General features: G+C 34.9%; 6 protein-coding genes across 6 annotated transcripts; 2 read left to right on the forward strand and 4 right to left on the reverse strand.

Moving 5' to 3' along the window:
* Window positions 1-2,017: 2,017 nt before the first annotated feature.
* PHYBLDRAFT_20800 (hypothetical protein) lies at window positions 2,018-3,157 on the reverse strand (the record flags this gene model as incomplete). The annotated part of the gene is made up of 1 exon (XM_018439743.1): window positions 2,018-3,157. The coding sequence occupies one exon, from the start codon at window positions 3,155-3,157 to the stop codon at window positions 2,018-2,020; it is 1,140 nt and encodes a 379-aa protein (XP_018291000.1).
* Window positions 3,158-10,333: 7,176 nt separating this feature from the next.
* PHYBLDRAFT_77952 (hypothetical protein) lies at window positions 10,334-10,980 on the reverse strand (the record flags this gene model as incomplete). The annotated part of the gene is made up of 3 exons (XM_018443316.1): window positions 10,334-10,472; window positions 10,687-10,812; window positions 10,928-10,980. Coding segments are annotated over 3 exons (180 nt in total), but the record flags the coding sequence as incomplete, so codon positions are not given.
* A 766-nt stretch (window positions 10,981-11,746) lies between these two features.
* PHYBLDRAFT_88759 (hypothetical protein) lies at window positions 11,747-13,049 on the reverse strand (the record flags this gene model as incomplete). The annotated part of the gene is made up of 4 exons (XM_018443698.1): window positions 11,747-11,911; window positions 11,992-12,599; window positions 12,681-12,786; window positions 12,894-13,049. Coding segments are annotated over 4 exons (1,035 nt in total), but the record flags the coding sequence as incomplete, so codon positions are not given.
* A 1,969-nt stretch (window positions 13,050-15,018) lies between these two features.
* On the forward strand, window positions 15,019-16,249 carry PHYBLDRAFT_187257 (hypothetical protein; the record flags this gene model as incomplete). Its single annotated transcript, XM_018439355.1, has 3 exons — window positions 15,019-15,592; window positions 15,725-16,024; window positions 16,133-16,249. The coding sequence occupies 3 exons, from the start codon at window positions 15,019-15,021 to the stop codon at window positions 16,216-16,218; spliced, it is 960 nt and encodes a 319-aa protein (XP_018291003.1). The 3' UTR covers window positions 16,219-16,249.
* Window positions 16,250-16,487: 238 nt separating this feature from the next.
* Window positions 16,488-19,364, forward strand: PHYBLDRAFT_187258 (hypothetical protein). Its single transcript, XM_018439356.1, has 4 exons — window positions 16,488-16,850; window positions 16,965-17,808; window positions 17,955-18,366; window positions 18,459-19,364. The coding sequence occupies exons 1-4, from the start codon at window positions 16,686-16,688 to the stop codon at window positions 19,321-19,323; spliced, it is 2,286 nt and encodes a 761-aa protein (XP_018291004.1). The 5' UTR covers window positions 16,488-16,685; the 3' UTR covers window positions 19,324-19,364.
* Window positions 19,365-19,461: 97 nt separating this feature from the next.
* Window positions 19,462-19,698, reverse strand: PHYBLDRAFT_146278 (hypothetical protein; the record flags this gene model as incomplete). Its single annotated transcript, XM_018431615.1, has 2 exons — window positions 19,462-19,568; window positions 19,614-19,698. 2 exons carry the CDS (start codon window positions 19,696-19,698, stop codon window positions 19,462-19,464), a joined length of 192 nt encoding a protein of 63 aa, XP_018291005.1.
* Between the last annotated feature and the right edge of the window lie 2,180 nt (window positions 19,699-21,878).

Here is a 21,878-nt window from a genome sequence, read left to right on the forward strand (position 1 = left end):
TTTACTATAAAAGATAGGTATATAGCTGAGAGGATATTAATGAACACACAAAGTGTGGAAATAAGGTAGTGAGCTAAAAAATATAAAGAAATGAAGAAATACAGAAAAAACGAGTCAAGCTTTACAAATATGTTTATGTTTTGAAGATATGAAACTACAGGAAATAACAAAATCACACTATACTACATCAAAATAATACAATGGTGAAGATAGTATACATATTTCTTGACTTATTTAATATAGACAGCTTCACATTATATATACCCAAAGATCATTTTTATAGATAGTCCCAATCGATAAATCCTACATTTCTACCTTGAAACGTCCATCGATGTTCCATATCTTGTTCTTGTGCTTCAAAATCTGCTGTAATAAAAAAGAAAGAAAGAAAAATATAAAAGTACGTACCTGCAAAACCAAACACGCAAAAAAAAAACGGACCCAACGAGAAAAAAAAACTAACTAAAAACACAGTACGAAGTATGGAACATCTCACTCATACGACACCCGGTGGATTAGCTCACCAAAGTGAAGGGCGACTAGCCAATCGTCAAGAAAAAGGAAGGAGGACACAATGCCTTTAAACCCACGTCTTCTAATTCTAAACTAATGTCCTTGAAACCTTCGGCCTCGTACTCAAAATCCTGGACACCACCAAAGCTCAGTCAGGGTCCCGAAGGTTAACCTGTTGGCTTGAACCTCGTATATACAAAATAAGAACAAGGTAAAATGCTGAGATGTTTTGTTTTGGCTTATGTTTTGGAACTATTACTCACCAAAGTACTTGCGCACTCTAATGAACTCGCTCGCTGGACCGCTATTTTTTTTTTTTGAAAAAAATTATGCAGACAAAACACGTTAGTATCTTTTCATGTCAAGTTGGTAAGTAGTAAGCATGGAGATTAGCAGCAGATTTTGGCACACAAGAACAAGAACAGGAGTGTTTTGCTAGGCTTCTGGCTATTTCTTGCTGTCAGTCTATTGCAAAGAATAAAAAAAAAAGTTAGATCTTGCTCAACATTAAGTGCATGAGGTTGGTAGCATTAGCCATTCTCTCGTTTTCCTGAATCCGTCAAAGTTGAAAATATGGAGCGCCTCTTTAAAAAAGAAAAAGGCGAAAATATGTTCAAGTTCGCTTTTGACACTGAAAGAGACCCATTAGAGCTGGCTTTAACATACTGATGGTCTTTACATTCATTACTTACCTGGTGTAAACGTAGACTGGCCTAAAGGGAGGGAAATACAAACTAACAGATGCATATGCCCTTGAAATATTTTTTTGCGCCAACATAGATGACATCATCATTTATTTGTGATTAAAGCATTCTTAGCCATCATGAAAAAAAAGGGGTGCTTCAAGGGGTGATTTTTTAAAACATCGGTCATTTTTCAAAATCACCCTCTAAACTATCCCTATGTTTTTACCATAGTGTAGAGGTAAACGAATATATTTGAAAATGAAAAATAAGTATTGTGAGAATGTTGGTTATCTAAGGAAGAATACCATACCTGCTTACATATATATTTGGTTTCCTAATTTAATATCTCCGTTGGTTAATGGTTATTTTTCATTGAAGTAGTATGAAGTATACGAGTTTCTGGAAGGCGTTACGCTTTTCATATGTGACCTTGTCAAGTTCATTAAAAACTATATGATTTATTTTAGATCGTAGATTGTGTATGCCACTCAATTCTGGCTTGTATATTATATCAATAAAATTGGTAATAAGGATTTTTTTTTAAATTCTATATCTTTATTATATATCACAGTTACCTACAATTTAAAACTGGCTTATAGAATATAATTATTTACTACACTTTATTGGTATAAGGTATCTAATAAGATTGATATAAATACCAATTTTAAAGGGTCTTTATAGTAAATGCATGTACTACAGCACAAAATTGTTATGTATTTTACAGTATTTAATACAAGTATTTGTTTTTTAAACCAAGTTTATTGAAATAAAGTTGAGGTATGGCATATAAGTATCAGAGAAAACATATACTTGGAAAATTAATTCGTGATATCATTATCTGTATCAGACTTATAGAAAGAGTAATCAGTGTATCCAGTGCTGTCTCCTCCATAAAATGTAGAGCGATCATACTTATTGAGGGGCCAGTCATTCTTAAGACGAAGAACAAGGTCAGGATTTGCAACGAATGAGCGGCCAAAAGAAACCAGGATATTATTCGATTGTTCAGCAGTCTCAAATGCACGCTTAGGAGTAGTAGTGTATCCGCCGGAAGTAATAAATGGACCCTTCCATGCTTTACGGAATGGCTCAATTGTGTCGTTCTCGATAATCTTCATTCTATCTACTCCAGGGTTAGGACCGCTGATATAATCATCACGAGGCTCAATAAAGTGTAGGTAGGCCATCTTAGGGTATCTTTCTTGAATTTTGCTGGAAATATATCCCCAGGTTTTATATGGTGTGTCATCCTTCATGTCCTGGTACCCAGACCAAGGCGAAAGACGAATTCCGGTGCGATCATCTCCGATAGCTTTGGTGACACTTTCTACGACCTCCAGAGCAAAACGGGTGCGATTCTCGATAGATCCGCCATACTGGTCCGTGCGCGTATTTGACGAGGTATTAATGAATTGATCTATAAGAAACCCATTTGAACCATGGATCTCGACACCATCAAATCCAGCACTAATAGAATTCTTGGCAGCCTGAGCAAATGCCTGTGAGATTTTGGAGATCTCTTCAACTTCAAGGGCGCGAGGTACATCATACGTTGCTCCAATAGCGTTTTTTCCGTTGATTGAAATTGCAGATGAAGAGACAGGAGCCCTTTTTCCAGGAATAAAAATAGATGGAGCTGCACGACCAGGGTGACACAGCTGGAGATATATAATTCCACCCTTGTTATGGACAGCCTTGGTTACAACTTTCCACGCCTCGATTTGTTTGTCATTGTAGATACCCGGGGCGAAAGGAAAAATACCGTTCTCCTCGTTAATAAATGTGCCTTCTACAATGATTAGACCACCTTCAGAAGCACGCTGCTCGTAATATTCAGCCATCAGAGGAGAGGGAGCATGTTCAGAATCAGCACGAAGACGAGTCATAGGACTGTGAACAACACGGTGACTCAAGAGAGATGTACCGACTTTAATAGGCATAAAGAGAGCAGTCGCCATTTTTTGATTTTTGATTTGAGAATTGAGGATTGAGGATTGAGGATTGAGGATTGAATTGAAAATGATGGTTATTTTTTAATTGATGCTGGAGTATTTATATAAATTGGGTGTCAGTGTTTTTCTAATAGATAAAAAAAAGTTTTGCCATTGTTAGACTTGATGTGTCAGCAAATTCCAAATGTTACCTGTCTAGTAAGTACAGATACAGCTTTGTTCCTGATCTGTATTATGAGGCTGTTTTTTTATTGAGCAAGTATGACAAATATTAATGATTTTAGAGTATTAAAGATATAATAGTGTTCAATGGTTGCAGCTTTCAAGTGAAAAAAATCCCCATATTTAGAAATCTTACGTAGATTCACTTATAAAGAAGTAAAAAAAAAAGTTTAATTGTACAATCAGTAGAGTATACGCTATTTCGAAAAATTATTCACGCATTTTTGGGGAAAAATGTATACAAAAAGTACATTTTGGGCAGTACGTCCTTCATGTTAAGCTTAGTTTTTTTGCTGTAAATTTTCTTGTAATTCACTTGATATACTAGAGAGCAAGTAACACAGGGCTTAAGTTCACTCTTAGTTTGTTCCTGCAATGATCAGTCAGTTGATCAATTAGATATAAATAGTAGATAAATATCATTACTATTACTTTTATAGTTTACTGTCTCACGAAATCGAAAGATTAATAGTGCTGTCAGCAGTGACACATTTTCTTTTCGTATAGAGGCTGTCAGCCGTGACTCAGCAATTCCACTACTGTAGAAAATGGAAAGTATAAAGATCCCATTGTAACACATCGATGCCATCAAAAGTGCGCCAGACTCTAGCAGTCACAAAACTATGCAAGTGTAGATTCGAAAAGATACTTTTGCTTGAATATATTACTTAGCATCTTAAATAAAACGCTTTGAAATATACACGGTATCAGTCTACCTTCTATACTAAGCTCATTAAGGGGAGACCAGGGCTTTTATGCCTTTAATTTTTGTTATTTTCTTTTTCTCTCTCTATGGACTTACATAGGATTTCACCATTTTATCTTGAAAAAGATGCTCATAGTTATTTGGACACTAATCAACTTATACACATATATGTGTGTGTTTCATTATAAGATAGGAATAACATTTAACGGTTTATGAGACCGATGTCAGTAATTGTTAGAATCTGGTGCACTTTTAATGCTACCCAATTGGTATTCTTATTAAGAGGTTACAAATACTCAAATTTCTTAAAAAACCTCAATCGAAAAGATATAAGTCTGCAGAAACTATGAATGAGAAGTTTCTCTTTAAGTTGAGAGTATTGGCGTTAAAGAGTCTCAATGCATACATAAACCTGCAACAGTTTTTATCAATATTCCTAATTGCTTAAGAGACAGTTTTCATAATAGAGATAGAGAAATCAAATGGATGACAACTGTTACCCTTTTCTGGATAAGCTTCTTATATCTTTTCCTTTGAGTGTCAGCTATGGTACTTTATGCCTTTAATAACTTATATAAGACTATTATCTTTTTTAGTTAAAGTGTTTAAATCTAGAAACTAAACATGGCTATATTTTTTTCCAAAGTGGACAGTGGTATACATCCTACATAATATTTTTCTAGTCAAGAGTGTTATTATAAAGTAATATAAAAAATTGTAAAAATATAAACAAGATACGTGAGCACTGACCACAATAAAAGCCGTCTCTTCTAATTATGCATTTTGAGAATCCACTCATTACAAGAGAAAATAAGAAGTTATTCTATACAGTCTCGATAGAGTAAAGTCGTATATGAATATGCTTCTTGTATTCATATAAAGATAAATTCATAGAGAAAGCCAAAAACGTTTTTTTTTTTCATTGGGCATAAAAATGTATTATACATCTTGCGTTTTTATCTTCCAAAAAAAAAACATTAAAAAGGTCACTAAACGAGTTACCATTGTAGAAAAAAAAAGTACATATAAACAAAGCTGTGATTTGTCGAGTCTCATAAATTTATAAAGAAGTTTGTTTACATAAAGCCAGAATGCAATTTTGGACACTGTTGAGGTATTCGGGATTGTTTATGGGTTAGTATCTCAACGATGGGAAAAGTAGATACTGTGAAAGTGTTATTTATTAAAGAGACAAAATAATATTATTTATATATTTTACTATTAAAATCCCTGTAATTCAAATCCCTGTTGTGCAATGGTTGGTTTACACTGTATGAGTGTGCAATGTACGTGTGCCTGGTGTGTAACAGTTCCAGAGATTGTTAACTTGTCAGGTTCATTAGCAAGAAGGAACCAGTGTTTGGTTGTGGGGTCTGTCCTTCACTCAATTGTGGTGTGTATACCACAACTGCTAAATCTAAAAAAAAATAGGGGCGAAAGAGAGTTTCTCTTTAAGATCGTTTGCGATACAACAAAGGGATTATTCAAGGTTTTATAGGCGTTAGCTGTGCCTTTATCCGATAAGTATTTTCACAAGTTTCTATGTAGAGTCAGAATCCACTCTCGTAGAGTGACTTAAAAGCCAAAAAAAAATAGTGATTAATCGGAAGAAGTTATCGGAATGAGCAAAAGAGCATTACTAGAGATTGTCATCTTGGAATGCCATAACCTAGAATGATGAGTCGAGATTTCAACTTCGCAGGAACGAATAATACTACAGAGTTTTCTGACATACTATGAAGGCTCTTATACCCAACACCGGCTCCTAGAATATGTGGTTTGATGGTATGTGTGTAAGGACACTTTTTGAAAATATATTTGAGAGTAACCTTCTTAAAAAATGGTAAATAATATCAGAACAATGTTTGCATTAATTTAAAGTTATCTTAGACGCTTTATAGCCACCAGTACAGATGAGTACATACAAAGAAACGGCTCAAGATGAAGCCTAAAACCCGAAATGTGCTTCTACTCAGCCAAGAATAGAAAATAGGTGAATATTCTTATTGATGGAATCAAGGCATTCAAAGCTATCAAAGCTCCAACAGAGTTTCCAAAACTCGAATTTAAAATAAAATTAATAATATTAGAGTTGGTGGTATTTAATTCTTCAGAGCCAAATACTTTTGGTATTGCTGTGCAAGATAATAATTTTATATTACTGTGAGAGACCGCAGAAAAGTTAACAGTAGTAGATGCTTTGGATATTTAGCCTTCATGACAGACCTTTCCTGCAATAACACTTGTAGGATGTCAAAGCTTTACAAATTTTATATTCCCCAAAGTACAGAAAGATTCAGTGTTTTGTACCTACTATAAAGGTTTTACTGTCCTTAAAAGTAAACATTATAATTTAGATATTAGATTCTTCCCCCTTTCCTTTTGTTCAAGCTTGGAATATTTTGTAGGGTATGGTTACTGGAACAAAAGAGGCTATTGATAAAGACTATTCTGAAGAAGGAAAATTAAAAGAAAAATAACGAAGAATTAGATCTACCAGCCCACAAAGAATCCAAAAATTGAATAAAGGATTTCTTTTTCCCTTCTTCTTTTTTTATTTTTGTTTTGTTTTGTTGTTGTACTTAGTTGCGCAACTTTAATAGGCTCGCGTAAATAAAGGAGTTTTTTTTTACTGTAGCTGACGATATGAATTTACGTATAAGCTTTGGAGTTGAATGGAACATATATCTATAAATATAATATAAATACATCAGAAAGTATGAGGAATATGGTGTTGTGGTTCGATTTTTAGTTTTCCTTACTTTAAGAAAAGTTTGATATTTCTTACACCTTCATAGTTTCGAAAGAAAACCGTCTTTGACTAACTCGAAGGATTACATTGTAAAGGGAAGCACCTTTAACGTGAGCTCAGTACTTGTAATAAGAGTATTGTTCCAGATTATTCTGTATCCACTGACTGTTTGAACTTTCCATCAGAGCATAAATTTATGAAATGGCTAAATCAAGTAGAAAATAAACATGCCAATTGGGTCTATTATTAGTATTATGACAAAAGGCAAATTAAGTATTTTTTAAACAGTCTCAGAAAAAAAGAATAGCTCTCTTTTCAACCAACTGTACAATGTATAAGAAGAACTAAATATATTAATATTGGCTGTCCTTGTCAGCTTTACAGTCACGCCTAAATTTTATAGTATCATCATTATCCAATATAGCGGACATGATCCTGAGTATGGCTTTCTCAAAGCAATAATAGAAGTACTTGATAGATGGCTAATGAATTAAAGCAATGAACTGAAAGGAGTTTTTTTCAGAATTCTGCCTGTAAACTGATTAAGAACATGCCAGGAAGCAGTAAAGAGTGATTTATTGAAACAAATAAAATTAATATATTTCAAGAATCTCTACTAATCTCCAGTCATATAGCTTGAGCAAACCGAAAACAAATATTATTTCTCCAAGTATATTATCATAAATTACCGATACATGATATATGCTAGCAATACTTGTGTAATGAAAAATCCAATATTTGCTTGGAAAAAACTCAGTGAAAATGTAAATTTCATGTTATTTAAAGCCCATAATAACCAGCCATTCCTTCTTTATTGGATTTCAGATAATAAAAAAAGGAAATAAATTATAAAATTTAAATAATATAGAGTATTCTTACTGATATTACCTGGTAATATATTAGCTTCTTCGAAAGGCTGAAAAGTGGTGCGTTGGCTCAACACACAAGTCTAGAGAAAAATTTAAATTTGAAACACAAAAAAAAGGGAAAAGAAGTGATTTGCCAAAATACCACCTTTAAGCAAATACTAATAGCCCGAGAATCTGTCAGATATATACTTTAAACGCTCGCTTTAATACCAGTAATTTAGTATTTAGTATCGCCTTGATCGTGGTATTTCTTCGACTAAATTCCTAAAAGGAATTGATGGAGAACATGCTTATATAACAGAAAGTAAAGTTTTAAATGTAATATATATGGTCAGTTCAAGCATATATAAGATTTTATTTATTTTCTCTATCTTTCTTTATTGACTCTACTTCAAGTCTTCTGCATTCTGGTTAAACCATTTTTGTACAAATCTTATTTCGTCTACAATCATCAATAAAAATATTTCCTATATCCAGTATTCCTTGTATTATAAGGATAGAATCAATGAAAATGCTTTTTTTAATAAAACCGCTTATATTCGACTCAACCACTACAGCTTATATGAAATCTTTCAGAATAACTGTCATTTAGACTATTTCAAAATTATTGATCCACACCTTGTTGAACTTAAGAAATGCGATTACAAAACTTAAAAAAAAGACGTCCTGAATCTTCAAATTGCCCGCCTAATTTTTGTTTGTTTTTGTTTGTTTGTTTGTTTGACGTGTGGTTGGTTATATTCATTTATTAAACTACCTGTGGAACGATGTATGTTATACAAGTCGCATTGTTCGTAATTGATATATTGAATTTTAATACACTATATAAAATGAGTGGTGTTTTTGGGGGTGTTTTTGGAAAGTACAAAAGACATTTTCCATAATTACCATCGAAATCAACACTCCTTTCTCATAAAGATACCTAGAAATGTTTACGAGGTATAAGGATTAAATAATTAAAATCAATCCCCCAAAATGGCCTATCATTGCTTTTATTTTTTGTTGAAGCTATGAGTGACTACTATATAGTGGCCTGGAGCGTAGATCGTTTATATCTAACTGATAATAACGTACCACTTCATTTTGTTTAGCTGATCAGTCGTCAAGAATCAAAGATTCTTCACACTTGGCTATCAATACTTGATTGTCATTTTTCCATTTTCCATTTTCATTACGTATATTGGTTCCATAATATTATGTATGTATTGTATATACAAGCACGAGAATGTTTTGTAGAAGCAGTTTATCATATAATAGTTTATTATTCGTAAAAAGTTTTTTTTAACTTAAAAAAGGGTTCTGGCTTGTAGCACATAAAGCAGCAACATTGAAAGTCATTTTGAAGGGTAGAAATATGTCAAAGCCAAGAAACCCTTTCTCGAGTGTAGACTTTAATGATGCTGTAGTCACGATAATACGACTCCGCTTACTGTCTTGGAAAAACAAAACAAAAACAAAAGGACATTATAGAAAAGAAAGAAAAAACTCGGGTAGATACCTTTGGCCATACCAGTGCATTTTGAATATCAATGACACCTTAGAAAATACGAACATTCTCTTCCAAAAAAAAAATCCAGTACAACCGGATATCTTCTAAAGAGCCAATAAACCCTACCATAGGTGTGGTGCAAGATGTGATGTATTGTACAACGACTAGCGGACTTGTGCATTTATGACTTTTTTATATACTCTATCATTCTTCAAAGGTGTTGAACAGGACATACAGAAAGAGTAAAATGGTTGCTTGGTGTTCAATAGTAGAGATTCGTCGGAATATCCGCAATCAAATCTCATGGCCTTACAAAGGAATGGAATATCTCATCATCGTAGAGCCAGTACACCGCATATAAACTCTCCTATAAATTTGGACTGCAACAGTCTCCGCATATCTCTTTGGTCCTTTTCTCGGCAACCGTCTTTCCTCTCTCTTTCTCTTTCTCTCCCATTTCTTTCTTGTCTTACATACCCACTCAGAGTTCAGGTAGTCCTCGGCTTCGCTTACCTCTTGTGTAGCAAGGTATCGAAAAAAAGGAAGACTAGGACAAGATGCAAAGAAGTCGGCTGTTCACAGTAACAATGGGATCCTCGTAATATATCCGGCCCTGTCCTCTCGAGTTCTTTGCACTTTCCCGTTCCTTTTTCCTGCATAGGTAAATGCTTCAAAGCACATCATTTTCTCTTGATTCCCCAAAAAGAAATTACCACTACTAACACCTCAAACCAGTACCTTTTTGCAAGGTCCTTTCTGATCTTCTCGTTGTATCCTCGGGTGGGAAGGCAAGAATAAAGAAAACATTTGCGTATGCTCATCATTTTCTTTTTGTGTAAAGGAGAAGAATAGAAGGCTTGTTTTTTTATTTACCTGATATTTGTTTGATCTAACTCTATTCTCTTAAATATATTCACAATATATATATATATACCATCACCACAGGTTTGTCCATTCTTGTGGGGAGCTCCCGACTGCAAGGGGATATCGGAAGGGGCAGTAGAGGAAGATATAGAAACGAACTTACAATAGCCTCGCGCTGGGCACGACTCCTTTCATTTGGTAAACCGGGCGGGTGGTAGGCAAGTTACTCTATATCTAATACGACTAGCATTCGCTAATACCTTTTTCTTTATACTCTCACCAGCGAGTTACCTGCCATCGCCTGTGTTACTGGAGTCGTGACAGTATAGTGTTCATGTACCCAAAAGTCAAGCCAGACTTTTGGTGAACACATATTTTTCCTTGCCGAGGCAAATCTTTAATAAAATAATAAATTTTTTCTTGAAGAAAATAATAATAATATTGTTAATTTCTGTTAGGCTGTATAATTTTGCCCTGCAGATATTAAGTGTTGGTGGCAAAATAACCCACACGCCCCCCACACACACATATAAATACATACATACATACATACATATATACATATATATATATAATACTTTGTATTTTTATAGCATACATACATTTATACCCATGATACATCGAGTGGCTTACCAAGTACGACCCAAAATAAATAAATAGATGTTGTACAACACAAGAGGCTTGTATATTGTTTCCTCTTTGACTGAAGTCTTATTGATTGGTGTGAGTTGTTGTATTCTGGTATTATAGTTCTGTTCTCTGCTGTATATATTAAAATAAAAAGAAACATTTCTTGTTAGTGTATTACTGTAGATACTCTTTGGTACTCTTCGCTAGAAGCCCTGGATTCTCCGAAAGAGATATCTTGTGTTACATTGGTTTTATCAATAGAGAGGTTCTGTTGAGAGAAGAGAAGAAAATAAAGAGGGGAAAAAAGAAGAGAGAAAGAGAAAGAGGAAGAAGAAGAGGAGGAGGAAGAAGAGAGAATCCAGGTTAAAAACAGAAACGCGAAGGCGAGAAACAGGATGGGTGGTTTTATAAAGAGATGATATTAATCGGTAACCCAAATAACATATCCCGCGAAACATATCCAATAACTTGTATGCATACAAGTTTCTTAATTCAAAAGAGTATGGCTTATCTTACCTCAGATGGCGAGGTTGGTTATTTTTGTGTCGTGTACTTCGCCCGTGAGATAAAAACCAGCGGCCTTTAATACACACCGAAATAATAGAGTAAACTCAAACAAAATAAACATAGCCATTGTATTTCCATGGTTTCTTTCTTCGTTTTCTAGCTAGGTAGCGTGTTTGTTAAGATTATGTCAGAAATTTATGTGACTGATGGTTAAGTGTATGATATATGGATAGCTTGTCTTTTTTTTTAAAAAAAAAACAAGGGACAGGGAAAATTCACAAAATAATATTAGGTATTGAAACATAGTAGCAAAAAATAGACAGAGAACACACTAATATATACTGATGTGCGTTTAGATTTGGTAAAAGAAAAAAAAACAAAAGATTATTATTATTATTATTATTATTATTATTGCTGTTACTATCGTTAATATTATTGTTGTTGTTGTTTTTGCTGTTGCTGTTGTTCTTGTTTTATCATTAAAATAATTTATCTATTGGGGTCGAGGTGGCGATGAGTTTGAGGGATGATTAAGGGGAATATCTTCAGGAACAATATCTGCCTTGACCTTTTGGTATACAGTTCCAATAATCTTAAGGCCCATAGCGCGTGCCTTGAGCGTATTCTTAGAGGCAGTCGAGTCACTCAATACTGTATCACACACTTCGCGAAGAACACTTTCCACTTCCATCTTTGATCCACGCCATATGGCTTGTAAACCCTGATACCAGACAAAAAAGAAAGGGTTACTTTAGTACAATAGTTCCATAAAAAATAATAATATTGCGCAATCCATCTTACTTTTTGGGCAGCTTCCTCTTCCAATTTAGCCTTTTCTTCATCAGTCAGACCCTTTTCTTCTGCAAGTTGAAGTTCTTTGAAGCTTGACTGCAAATCCAGAGCTGTCCGGAGAGTTCCAACAGTCTCGCTAAAGATGTACCCTTTTTCTCGTACAGTGTGGAACATGCCTCCCAAACCAAATGCTACACTTTTACCCAAGTATTGATTTGCTTTTGCAGTATATGTGTATCCGATGGCATGCAGCAATTCTATACCATAGTTTTCATGTTTCAAATCCTCGGCCTCAGCTTGAATAATATTGGTAAATGCGGCTGCGGATGTTATAGAAGGTTCTGATTCAGTATATATGCACAGTTTGTTGACCAATTTCTCGCTTAATGTCTTTACACGAGCTGCGCGTGTCTCATTACGCTCGGCCTCTGACTTTTCTTTCTGTGCTTCTTTTTCAGCCTTTTGTTCAGGAGTTTCAGTAGATCTCTCTTCCCCTTCTTCTCCATCTTCAGCTGTTTCCATAGCTTCACGCATATCTCTGCCTATAGATAATTCACCGATAATATCAAGGAAACGATCTCCTCCAAAAGAACTCTTGAAGAATTCTTCAGGGTCAACTGGGTGATATTATATAAATTAGCATAAAAAGCTTTAAACTAAATTGCTTCGTTTCTTTCTTTCTTTTAAAAAAAATTTACCAAATCCACCGTCTGGTTTTACACCATTTTCTTCTCCATACTCATTGTAATTCTTTCTCAACTTTGGATCTGACAGAACCTGATAAGCTTCCGAAATTCTTTTGAACTACAAAGGTTCATGGAAATACATAAATAAATAAGTATATGATTATTATCTTTTCAACGATACTGTTGTTGTTGCTGTTGTTGTTGTTGTTGTTAGTATCAGCTAACCTTTGCTTCTGCAGTAGGATCATCGGGATTTTTATCAGGATGAAATCGAATGGCCATTTTACGGTAAGCCTTTTTGATTTCATCTTGTGTGGCCAAGACCTTGACATCGAGTAAATCATAATACTCGGTCGTAACAGGTTTTTCGTCTATATTTAACTTAAGTACAACAGACAACATTTCGTATGGTACAAATAGTTCATATGCTTACCTGTGCCTTTTCTCTTTGGACGTGCTGCGGTAGTACTGGGCTTCTTTACACCGGTACCATTTGAGTCAAGTTCATACTCTACTTCTTTGTGGCATGCCCAACATTCAACCTGAACTTTTTGGTTTTTTATCTTTGACTCTGGAAGAAACTCCAAAGGGGTAACGCATTCTTTACATGTAGTATTAATATACGGTTCTGGTTTTCTAGACTTTAGAATAGGCATTTCTTAAAAGGAATAAGAAAAAGAAAAAAAAATGATTGAAGAATGAAAGGGGTCAAGTGTTATGCACGCCGCTTGAACTTTTTCTTCTAGTGGGCTGTTTCAATGGACTAAAGGATATGTGACTTTGTAAAGATGTTACTGGTTAGGAGTCACACACGCACACACACGCACACACGCAGGTAGAAAGCGATAAGTAATCTGTTTGGTGTGCATTATCGATTGTCAATAATTAAGACTTTTCAAAGCGTGAATGTCAATGATCTATTTTAGAAATACACTGCTATATAATTCAAAAGTGTCCGGGATGTTAGATTTTGTCAATGTTAGGTTCGTAAAAAAATAAAATGTCTATAATTCTTAGAGATAGACGACAATTACAAAAGATTGTGAAATAAATTATCGTCAAAATGTAATGGGTGTAAATGAGTTTAATGTCTTGCTGATATATAAGAATACTATTTACAATATCTTGTAGGCTATCCATAGAAGCTAATATATTGTATTGAGATAAATTTACTGATTCAGGCTGATGTATCTTATATTAAATAAATAAAAAAATAAATAAAAGTCGTCTTTACATGTGGGGTCTACGATCAGTTTCATAGAATACATTATTATCATGTTTTTTAAAATTTAATCCCAGCCATTCATTCATGTATGTAATGAACAGATTAAGAAAATCATCATAGAGCTTTGAAGTTGTAACCTCTCCAATATAAGAAATCAACAACCCTTAATTTAATATTGAATATACCAGAATTCACCAATTTTTTTTTGGAAGTTACTAATATGGCATGCACTGGGAGACATTTTTCTTTTCCAAGTCCTCCTTCAGTTACTCCCCCGGTTCTGAGGGATAACCAGGCTTTTTGGATACACCTTCGTCCAAAAATATTCTAGGCAATCAATATTGAACTTTCGGTTGAACTCTTGAATACACACTCAAGAACATGAATGTCAAAATCTTTGAATTTTCTCAACATCGCCACCTTGTGTGGCCGAGTTGTCTTTATTTCTTTCTTCTTCCCCCCTTAAACGAGCCACTCTGCTCCAATGGACTATTATTCTTGTAACACTCTTGTTTTATATATAGCAGTAAATTTATTATTATCATTGGCCATCATTTACACATTGGAAGATTTTAGCAATGAACAATTCATCTTTGCGCATACAAATCATTATTCTATTTTCAGTAAAAGTTTTCTTTTCCTCTGATTTTTTGTATAAAGTTTGAGAACAAGAAGGGAAAATGGACAAAGTTTGTAGTCTATGATTCTTTCTTTATTTTTTTTTAGTACATCTTCGTGTGTTGTATCTATTCCAGCTAATAATACAAGAAGAAAAAAGTATGTTTTTCAGTGCATATTGTTCGAATTATCTTTTTTTATTATATATACCAATCTTCGCAGATTTTATATTATTGATACAATAAAAACATATTTTTCTTATAATAAAGATCGTATTCGGTTGTATATTCGTTGCATTGTGTTAATCTGGAAGTGTTATTAGTATTAGTATCAATATTATTAAGTTTGGTAACCTGAGGAGGAGAAAATGATTCAGAAGGGTAAGAGAAGTCTACCTAAGCCATATTTTGGAAAGAGAATAAAAGGTCACATATAAAGTCGCCTCTTTATCTTTTTTTGAAAGGTTGAGTGTATTAGTTGTATAATCGCTTATTACTTTGATCACTAATGCCTAAAGAAGTCAAAACAAAAAAGGCCGCGAAGGCCGCCATTCCTAAATCCCTGGACACATTCTTTGGATTTACCATCTTACCCGTACTTGTGGCCGAGAACACCAGACATTACATGTACTTGAAGAAGCATGAGTCTCGCAATGCCACTGAATTGCTTCCTAATAACCGGTCCCTATTCGTACTCAATCTTCCTGTGGATACAACTGATGACCATTTACGCCAATTATTCGGTGATTCCGGCACCATTAAACGGATATTCTATCACAATGGTGTAGCAGCAGATACAGTATACGACAGCGATTGCAGCGACGAAGAGGAGTTTGGCGTTGTCGAAGCATCACCTGAAAAAAAGGAGAAAGAATCTAAAAAATCAAAGAAGAGAAAGAACTTAGAAAGAAGAAAAGAAGAAGAAGAAGCACCCATTGAGCTGCGGAAAGTACTACACACAGGATCGTCAGCACATATTGTGTTTGCCCACACAAAGATGCTTGAGGCTGCATTGAACACCGCTCGTGATCGTGTCTGGACAGCAGGAGAAAATGTCAACGTACAATCTCTTGGATTTGACCGTGAGTTTTTAGGGCTATAAAATTCTGGAGATTTTAAGAGAAAGAAGAGGTTTTTTTTTCTTAAAAGAAAGACAATATTGCACAGAGAATCAAAATATATTTATATATTTATGGTACCGAATGGGATTGTAGGTTATATGCTTAGATTCTCGGTATCTCGCCCTGACCCTGCTAAGCTTCAACAAAAGGTTGATTCATTCATGATGAAATTCAAGGCCAACGAATATGAACAAGAACGTTTGGCATTGGAGCGCATGAACCAAATGGATGACGATGGTTTTGTGGTGGTTACCCGTAACAAAAAGGTTAAGACTTCAGATGGCACCACTAGTGTTTCTACTTTCAAGGGTGAATCATTTGATGTCAATAAGGTGAAGAAGAAGGAGCTCGAGAATTTCTACCGCTTCCAACTTAGAGAGAAGAAGCAGAATGGTAAGTTATACTTAGTATTATTAATGTAGTACAGTTTAGTATATTGTAATGCGTTTGTGTGTTTATTGTTCAATTGCAATATACTAAATATTTTTTTATTATTTGCAGAATTGGTTGAGCTGCGAAAGAAGTTTGAAGAGGACAAGGAGAAGATTGCTGTTCTCAAGCAATCGAGAAAATTCAAGCCTTTCTAAATTTTGTAAAAATAAATAATAAATAAAATATAAAAAATATAAAATAAGAAATAAGAAATGATATTTGTAATTATAATTATAATATAATGATCATGCATTAAGAAAATTTCGAATCAATGATAGAGAGAGGGAGAGAGAGAGCGAGTGATTACTGAGGCGGTAATTAAAGCCAATGTGAAAGACTTCCTTACCGGGCCATTAAAAAAAACTAAGCATACAAAATACTCATACTATCTCCCCCCTTTTTGTTTCCTTCTCTTTCCCAAAGAGGATTTACTTACACAATAATAATATAATACATTACACATAATAATATACCCTCCCTCTTTTAAAACCCTTCTATATCATATACCTGATTTATAATTATACACTATACATCTTACATAAAAGAAAAAAAAAACAATAATAATAACAACAAGGGAAAAGAAAAGAAAGGAACCGAACAACTTCAATTCTTAATAACCCTCATGTTTCGACAACAACTGAGTCATCTAACCAAGCTGACCACCTCAACCCTCAAATATGCTTCTACGAACACAGTCACCCTCCTATCGATGGCAACATCGACAGAGGACCCAATGCCATCTCAAGCACTCATTAACTTTTGGATTCAAGAAACTCAAAGAGGCCTGGTAAAAAGAATATAGCAACATTAATAAGATCAGAAATATCATTCTTCTGTTTGTTTACTTGTTTTATAAAACAAAAAGTCCCGAGACTCATCAAATACATGTCTTGTGACATAGGATGCTTTCTTTGATGATCAGTTTGAAACTGCCCAGATTATTTTTGTCCAACATGTTACAGAGTCACCATTCCATGCTGTCGGGTATGCGATGATTGCCTATGTCGAGGCCATGCTTGGATTTGAACCCGAAAAGATCGCCAATGCACTTCAACTCATTCACACAGCAGAAGCCATGGCCAGGCAATTTGGTAAACGAGCAAGACGACGAAGTTGGAAATCCAAAGGATCTACTACAGCAGATGATCAGGAATCATCAAATTCTATTTCTGAATCATGCAAGGATTCTGCCCAAAAGAAGAGATATTTTTCGAGTCGGAATGATCAGCCAATTGACATTCAGTATGTCTTATTGGAAACAAATTGCATGCTAATGTCGGCCACAATCCAATTCTTAAGGAGTAGCTGGATCGAGTACATGAAAGCAGCATACAAGTTAAGAAAGGCCTACAAGATGTATGAGCATTTATTTGAAACTCTTACTGGCCAAAAAGTACTCGAATATGCTGCAAACCTAAAGGGTCTACGACAGCAGAAATTAGGACCCAATTTTGTACCTGCACGACGACGTAGTGATGCACAGGGGACTGAACCAGCCAATACAGACACAGTATCCCTTTCAAGTGTCATGACAACCCCTGCACCACATTTGTGGACAGAGAAACGTTTTGGAGTATTCCGACATCGCAAGTCCAACACTGATCTTGGCCCATTGAATCGGAAAAAAAAGTCAGAAAGCAGCTCAAGGAAGCAATCAAGTGATCCAGGCGAGACAGCAATTGAGAGTGGTATTTTCTTTGGAATTGGGTTATTCAGTCTTATTTTTTCATTATTACCACCCAAAGGTAAGAAGAATTATTTTTATTTTTTATTTTCTATGTGTATGTGTATGTGTATGTGTATATGTGTGTGTGTGTGTGGATGTGGATTTTCATCGTTTCAAAATCATAATTGAAACAAAAGAGAAGTCTAATGGATCACTGAATCCTAGTCAACAAGATTCTCAACACACTTGGGTTCCACTCTTCGCGCCCTTTTGCTATCCATCTCTTGCAGGAATCGTATTATTCACAGGGCCTCTATTCTTCCTTAAGCGCACTTACTCTTCTAGCCTATTACACCAACCTTTCGTTATTTATTCATCCTCAACTACTACCACGATCATTTAGTCTCGAAAATGCACGGATTATCCTAAATGAGATGAAGGTCCGTTATACACAAGGCAAGATTTGGAAACTATTGGAAGGAAAATTGTGCAAAATGGAAGGTAGGACACGTCAAGGTGTCGAGATATTGCGAGATGCCCGACGTCGGCGGCAAGATCCGGACATGGATAGTAAACATGATCCGATGGTTAATGAATTGGCTCAATTACAAGCTTTGGCGGTGTACGAGATGGGCTGGTAAAAAATGATAGCTTGTGTTTGCTACTCTCTCTCTATATATATATACAAAAACAAAACAAACCGAACTAAATTGATTGTATATTCTAAAGGGGACAATTATTCTTGGGAGACTACTTTCAGGCAGCGGAGACATTCCTTCGTCTGGAGCGAATGAACAATTGGTCACGAGCGTTCTATCACTACATTGCTACATGCTGCATATTTGCTGACGAAGCATATGACAAGGCTGCTACCGAGTTTCTCAAAGTTCCGGCTTTGCTGGATCGAAAGCGACAGTTGGGAGCGCGTCTATTACCAAATGAGATCTTTGCTGAGCGAAAGATCAAACGGTGGAAGGAAAAGGTCAGGGAACTCCAGAGCACAGATACGAATTTACAGTCGTGCAACTCTTTGGATGGACAAATGTTACGTGAGGTCGCGGTCGTTCATCCACTTTGGGAATTGATTTATTTGTGGAATGGTACATCCCAATTGACAGATGAAATTTTGGGATCAATGAAGACCCGTTTGAGGTCTACCCTCCTTTGTCCAACTCCGAGTAGCCAATGTGTACAACCTAGTCCTTCCGAACGAGCATTCTTGTTGCTTTTACTAGGAGTTGTTGAACGCGAGCTTGGTGATTTTGAGGCATCAGCTGAATTTTTGTTGGCCAGTGTTGCAATGGAACCTCAGGTGGAAGAAGATGTCTGGATTATACCCTATGCAATGTATGAAATTGCCGCACTTCGTTGCTTTGAGCCGTTTACACCCACAAGGGCCAAAGAGGCCAGAGAGTGGATCAGAAGATCTGAGCATTTTTTTAGTAAACGGACGACAAACGAGGCTTCTAACTCTAACTCTAATTCTTCTTCAACCCATACTCCTCAAGATCAAGGTGATGCAGATTGGGAAAGCAGACTTTATGTACGGTGTCAGCTTTTGCTTGAAAAATTGGATGACATGGCTGATACTTGAACAGAAAAACAAAAAAAAACAAAACAAAACAAAACAAAACGAAAGAAAGAAAGAAAGAAAGAAAGAAAGAGAGATAAACGGTGTTGTGATCGTATAATACAAGACAATCTTTATTACTCTCTTTTTTTATACATATACTCAAGCAGTTTCTTCTTTAGCAAGCTTTATCTTCTGTAGTAGGGCCTGGCGTTCTTCTGCCAGAGCTTCTCGTTGTTCGAGTAGTCTCGCCTGTCGTTCCTGTTCATCTAGGACTGAATCATGAGTTTTTATTTGAGAATCTCTGTGTTCACGAAGGAGTACTCCGGCATAGTAGCCGCAGGGAAGAATAAGGACAGCCAAAGCAGGAAAGAGATTACGCTGGAGGGATGGAAGCATTACTTGACTGGTGTCAGGGACATTAGGGGGGTCATGTCATTCTTAAGTTCCAAAACGACTTGGCCAGTGACTTCTTTGCGACTGTGTTTTAAGGGAAGTTACCCTACAAAAAATATGTACGTATGTAATATATGTATGCATGTAAATTTGGGGAATGTCTACTCTTAATAATAATTATATATACAAGTATAAACTTAATATAGTGCTTTTTGTAATTAGTCAAAGCTATTATCCTACCTTGTATTAAAGTAGTTTATTATAATAGTGATTCTTAGGGACCAGATACAATTATTCCATGCCAAGTAACAGTCACGATGTGGTCCACAGTATTTCTATATGAGATTGAGGCACTTTTTTTTTTGGAAGAATAAGAAAAGAAATTCAGATAAATTGGTGTGGACAGACTAAAAGTTCAAAAAAAAGGAGCAAAAAAAAGGTAAAATTAAGTAAAGTTCTAGTACAATAATATGACTTGAATTTTTGCTTTTTTTTTGCCCATTTTTTTGAACTTTTAGTCTGTCCACATTAAGTACAAGCAAAATCCGTCAGAACTTGGAAGATTTCATTGATGACTATTTCCTAATTGAACAAACGCTACTCCCAGATATAAGTTTGCTATATAATGTCTCTGTCCAATTGATGCAGAAAATAGTCCATTCAAACGACTGTCCTAAAGGGGACGGTGCGCAAGACCTAGAAAAATCTGCAATTAAATGCTTCTTCCTTTCCAGGTGCGGAAGTACTTTGGAAGCATAACTGGGTTGTTATCTTTCAAGTGGTAGATAATTATATTGATTTTATAGAATACTGTAATTGATTGACTGCTTCCCGGTGCGAAATAAAGGACAAGGACGCAGAAACTGCCATTTTTTTTGTAAAGTGAAAGAAAAGTAAATCCTAACTTTTGAATGGTATTGGCGTAAATTTCAAAGACATGACCAATATTTTTATTGAATTGCCAGTGTAGTCAATATTATCAGCATTTTTACGTAGGTGAATAATAGAATACTATCTCTAATTTTTATTTTAAATAGACTGAACACAGCTACTGATATTAGGCACACGCTAGAAGATTAACCAAAATAATAATAATAAGAGTGCTACGAATGTGTTGGCCGATAGCATGTGCTGATGCCCAAATGCCAATATCAATACAATGAAAAAGGCTTGTGTATATTCTACACGTGACATTCAGAATATCCTGACAATTATACAGTATTCTTGGAAGGATATAGATAAGCGAAGGGCTCTTTAGTGTAATTCAACGTTGTTACCAATGATATATGAAGACCGCCAAGAGTTGATTCAAGTATATGAGCTATTTGCTATCCTTTATGTAAATTTACCAACTAATAATATATATATGTGTGTGTAATAAGAAGCAGTGTTTGGATACACATTTCCCCAGATAAAAATAAGAATAAGAATGCTAATGCTAATGCTAATGCTAATAATAGCCCACGATTTATCAATAATGTACTTGGAATATTGATATTTAAATGAGAATGATATATAGGCTCAAAATCTCGGAAAGTGCCTTTGACTAATTCTTTGAATATTACATATTAACCTCTGCTTTAATCTCAGAATAAAATTGGTTATTTATTATCTAAACTTGAAGAGCTTTTTTCCTCTTATTTTGAAAATAAAAGATTGGAAGGAAAGTAGAGTAGCTTAAAGGATCCTATTATAACAGAATCTGGTAAACTGGCGTACATAAAGGCTGTCTACATACGTGTATATATGTATATATACTCTGTGTGTGTGTGTGTACATTTATGCATTGATGTAAATATGTATGTAAATATGTATGCAGATATGTATTTAAAAAAAGGGAGAAAAAGGGGGGTTTCCATAACTGCCTAACAACACCTAACTTTATAAGCGATGGGAAATATTTCAAGAAGACCAAGATAATAATAATCTCTATTTTTTTCAAAAATAGATTTCTTACAAGTGAAGTAATCAAAATATTCAAAATTAGACATGGCTTGGATCCAATGTTGTAAATATACATAAATACATGCAAGTGTATATGTATGTATGTCTAATAATTACAATCAAACAGACTAGTCTTGTACAATTTTGGGAAGAATATCACGTAAGATGCATGGAAGGAGTGTGTCAATAATGAAAAGCCAAAATCAGAAATTCCAAAGAATGGTAACTTCTTAGCTAAA

Source organism: Phycomyces blakesleeanus, assembly GCF_001638985.1.
Source record: "Phycomyces blakesleeanus NRRL 1555(-) unplaced genomic scaffold PHYBLscaffold_12, whole genome shotgun sequence".
Classification (NCBI taxonomy): domain Eukaryota; kingdom Fungi; phylum Mucoromycota; class Mucoromycetes; order Mucorales; family Phycomycetaceae; genus Phycomyces; species Phycomyces blakesleeanus.

Coding starts and splice junctions, on each gene's coding strand:
- PHYBLDRAFT_187258 (XM_018439356.1), top strand. CDS start 16,686: ATGTTTCGACAACAACTGAGTCATCTAACCAAGCTGACCACCTCAACC. Junction 16,851..16,964: donor AAGAAACTCAAAGAGGCCTG/GTAAAAAGAATA, acceptor CTTGTGACATAG/GATGCTTTCTTTGATGATCA. Junction 18,367..18,458: donor GCGGTGTACGAGATGGGCTG/GTAAAAAATGAT, acceptor TATATTCTAAAG/GGGACAATTATTCTTGGGAG.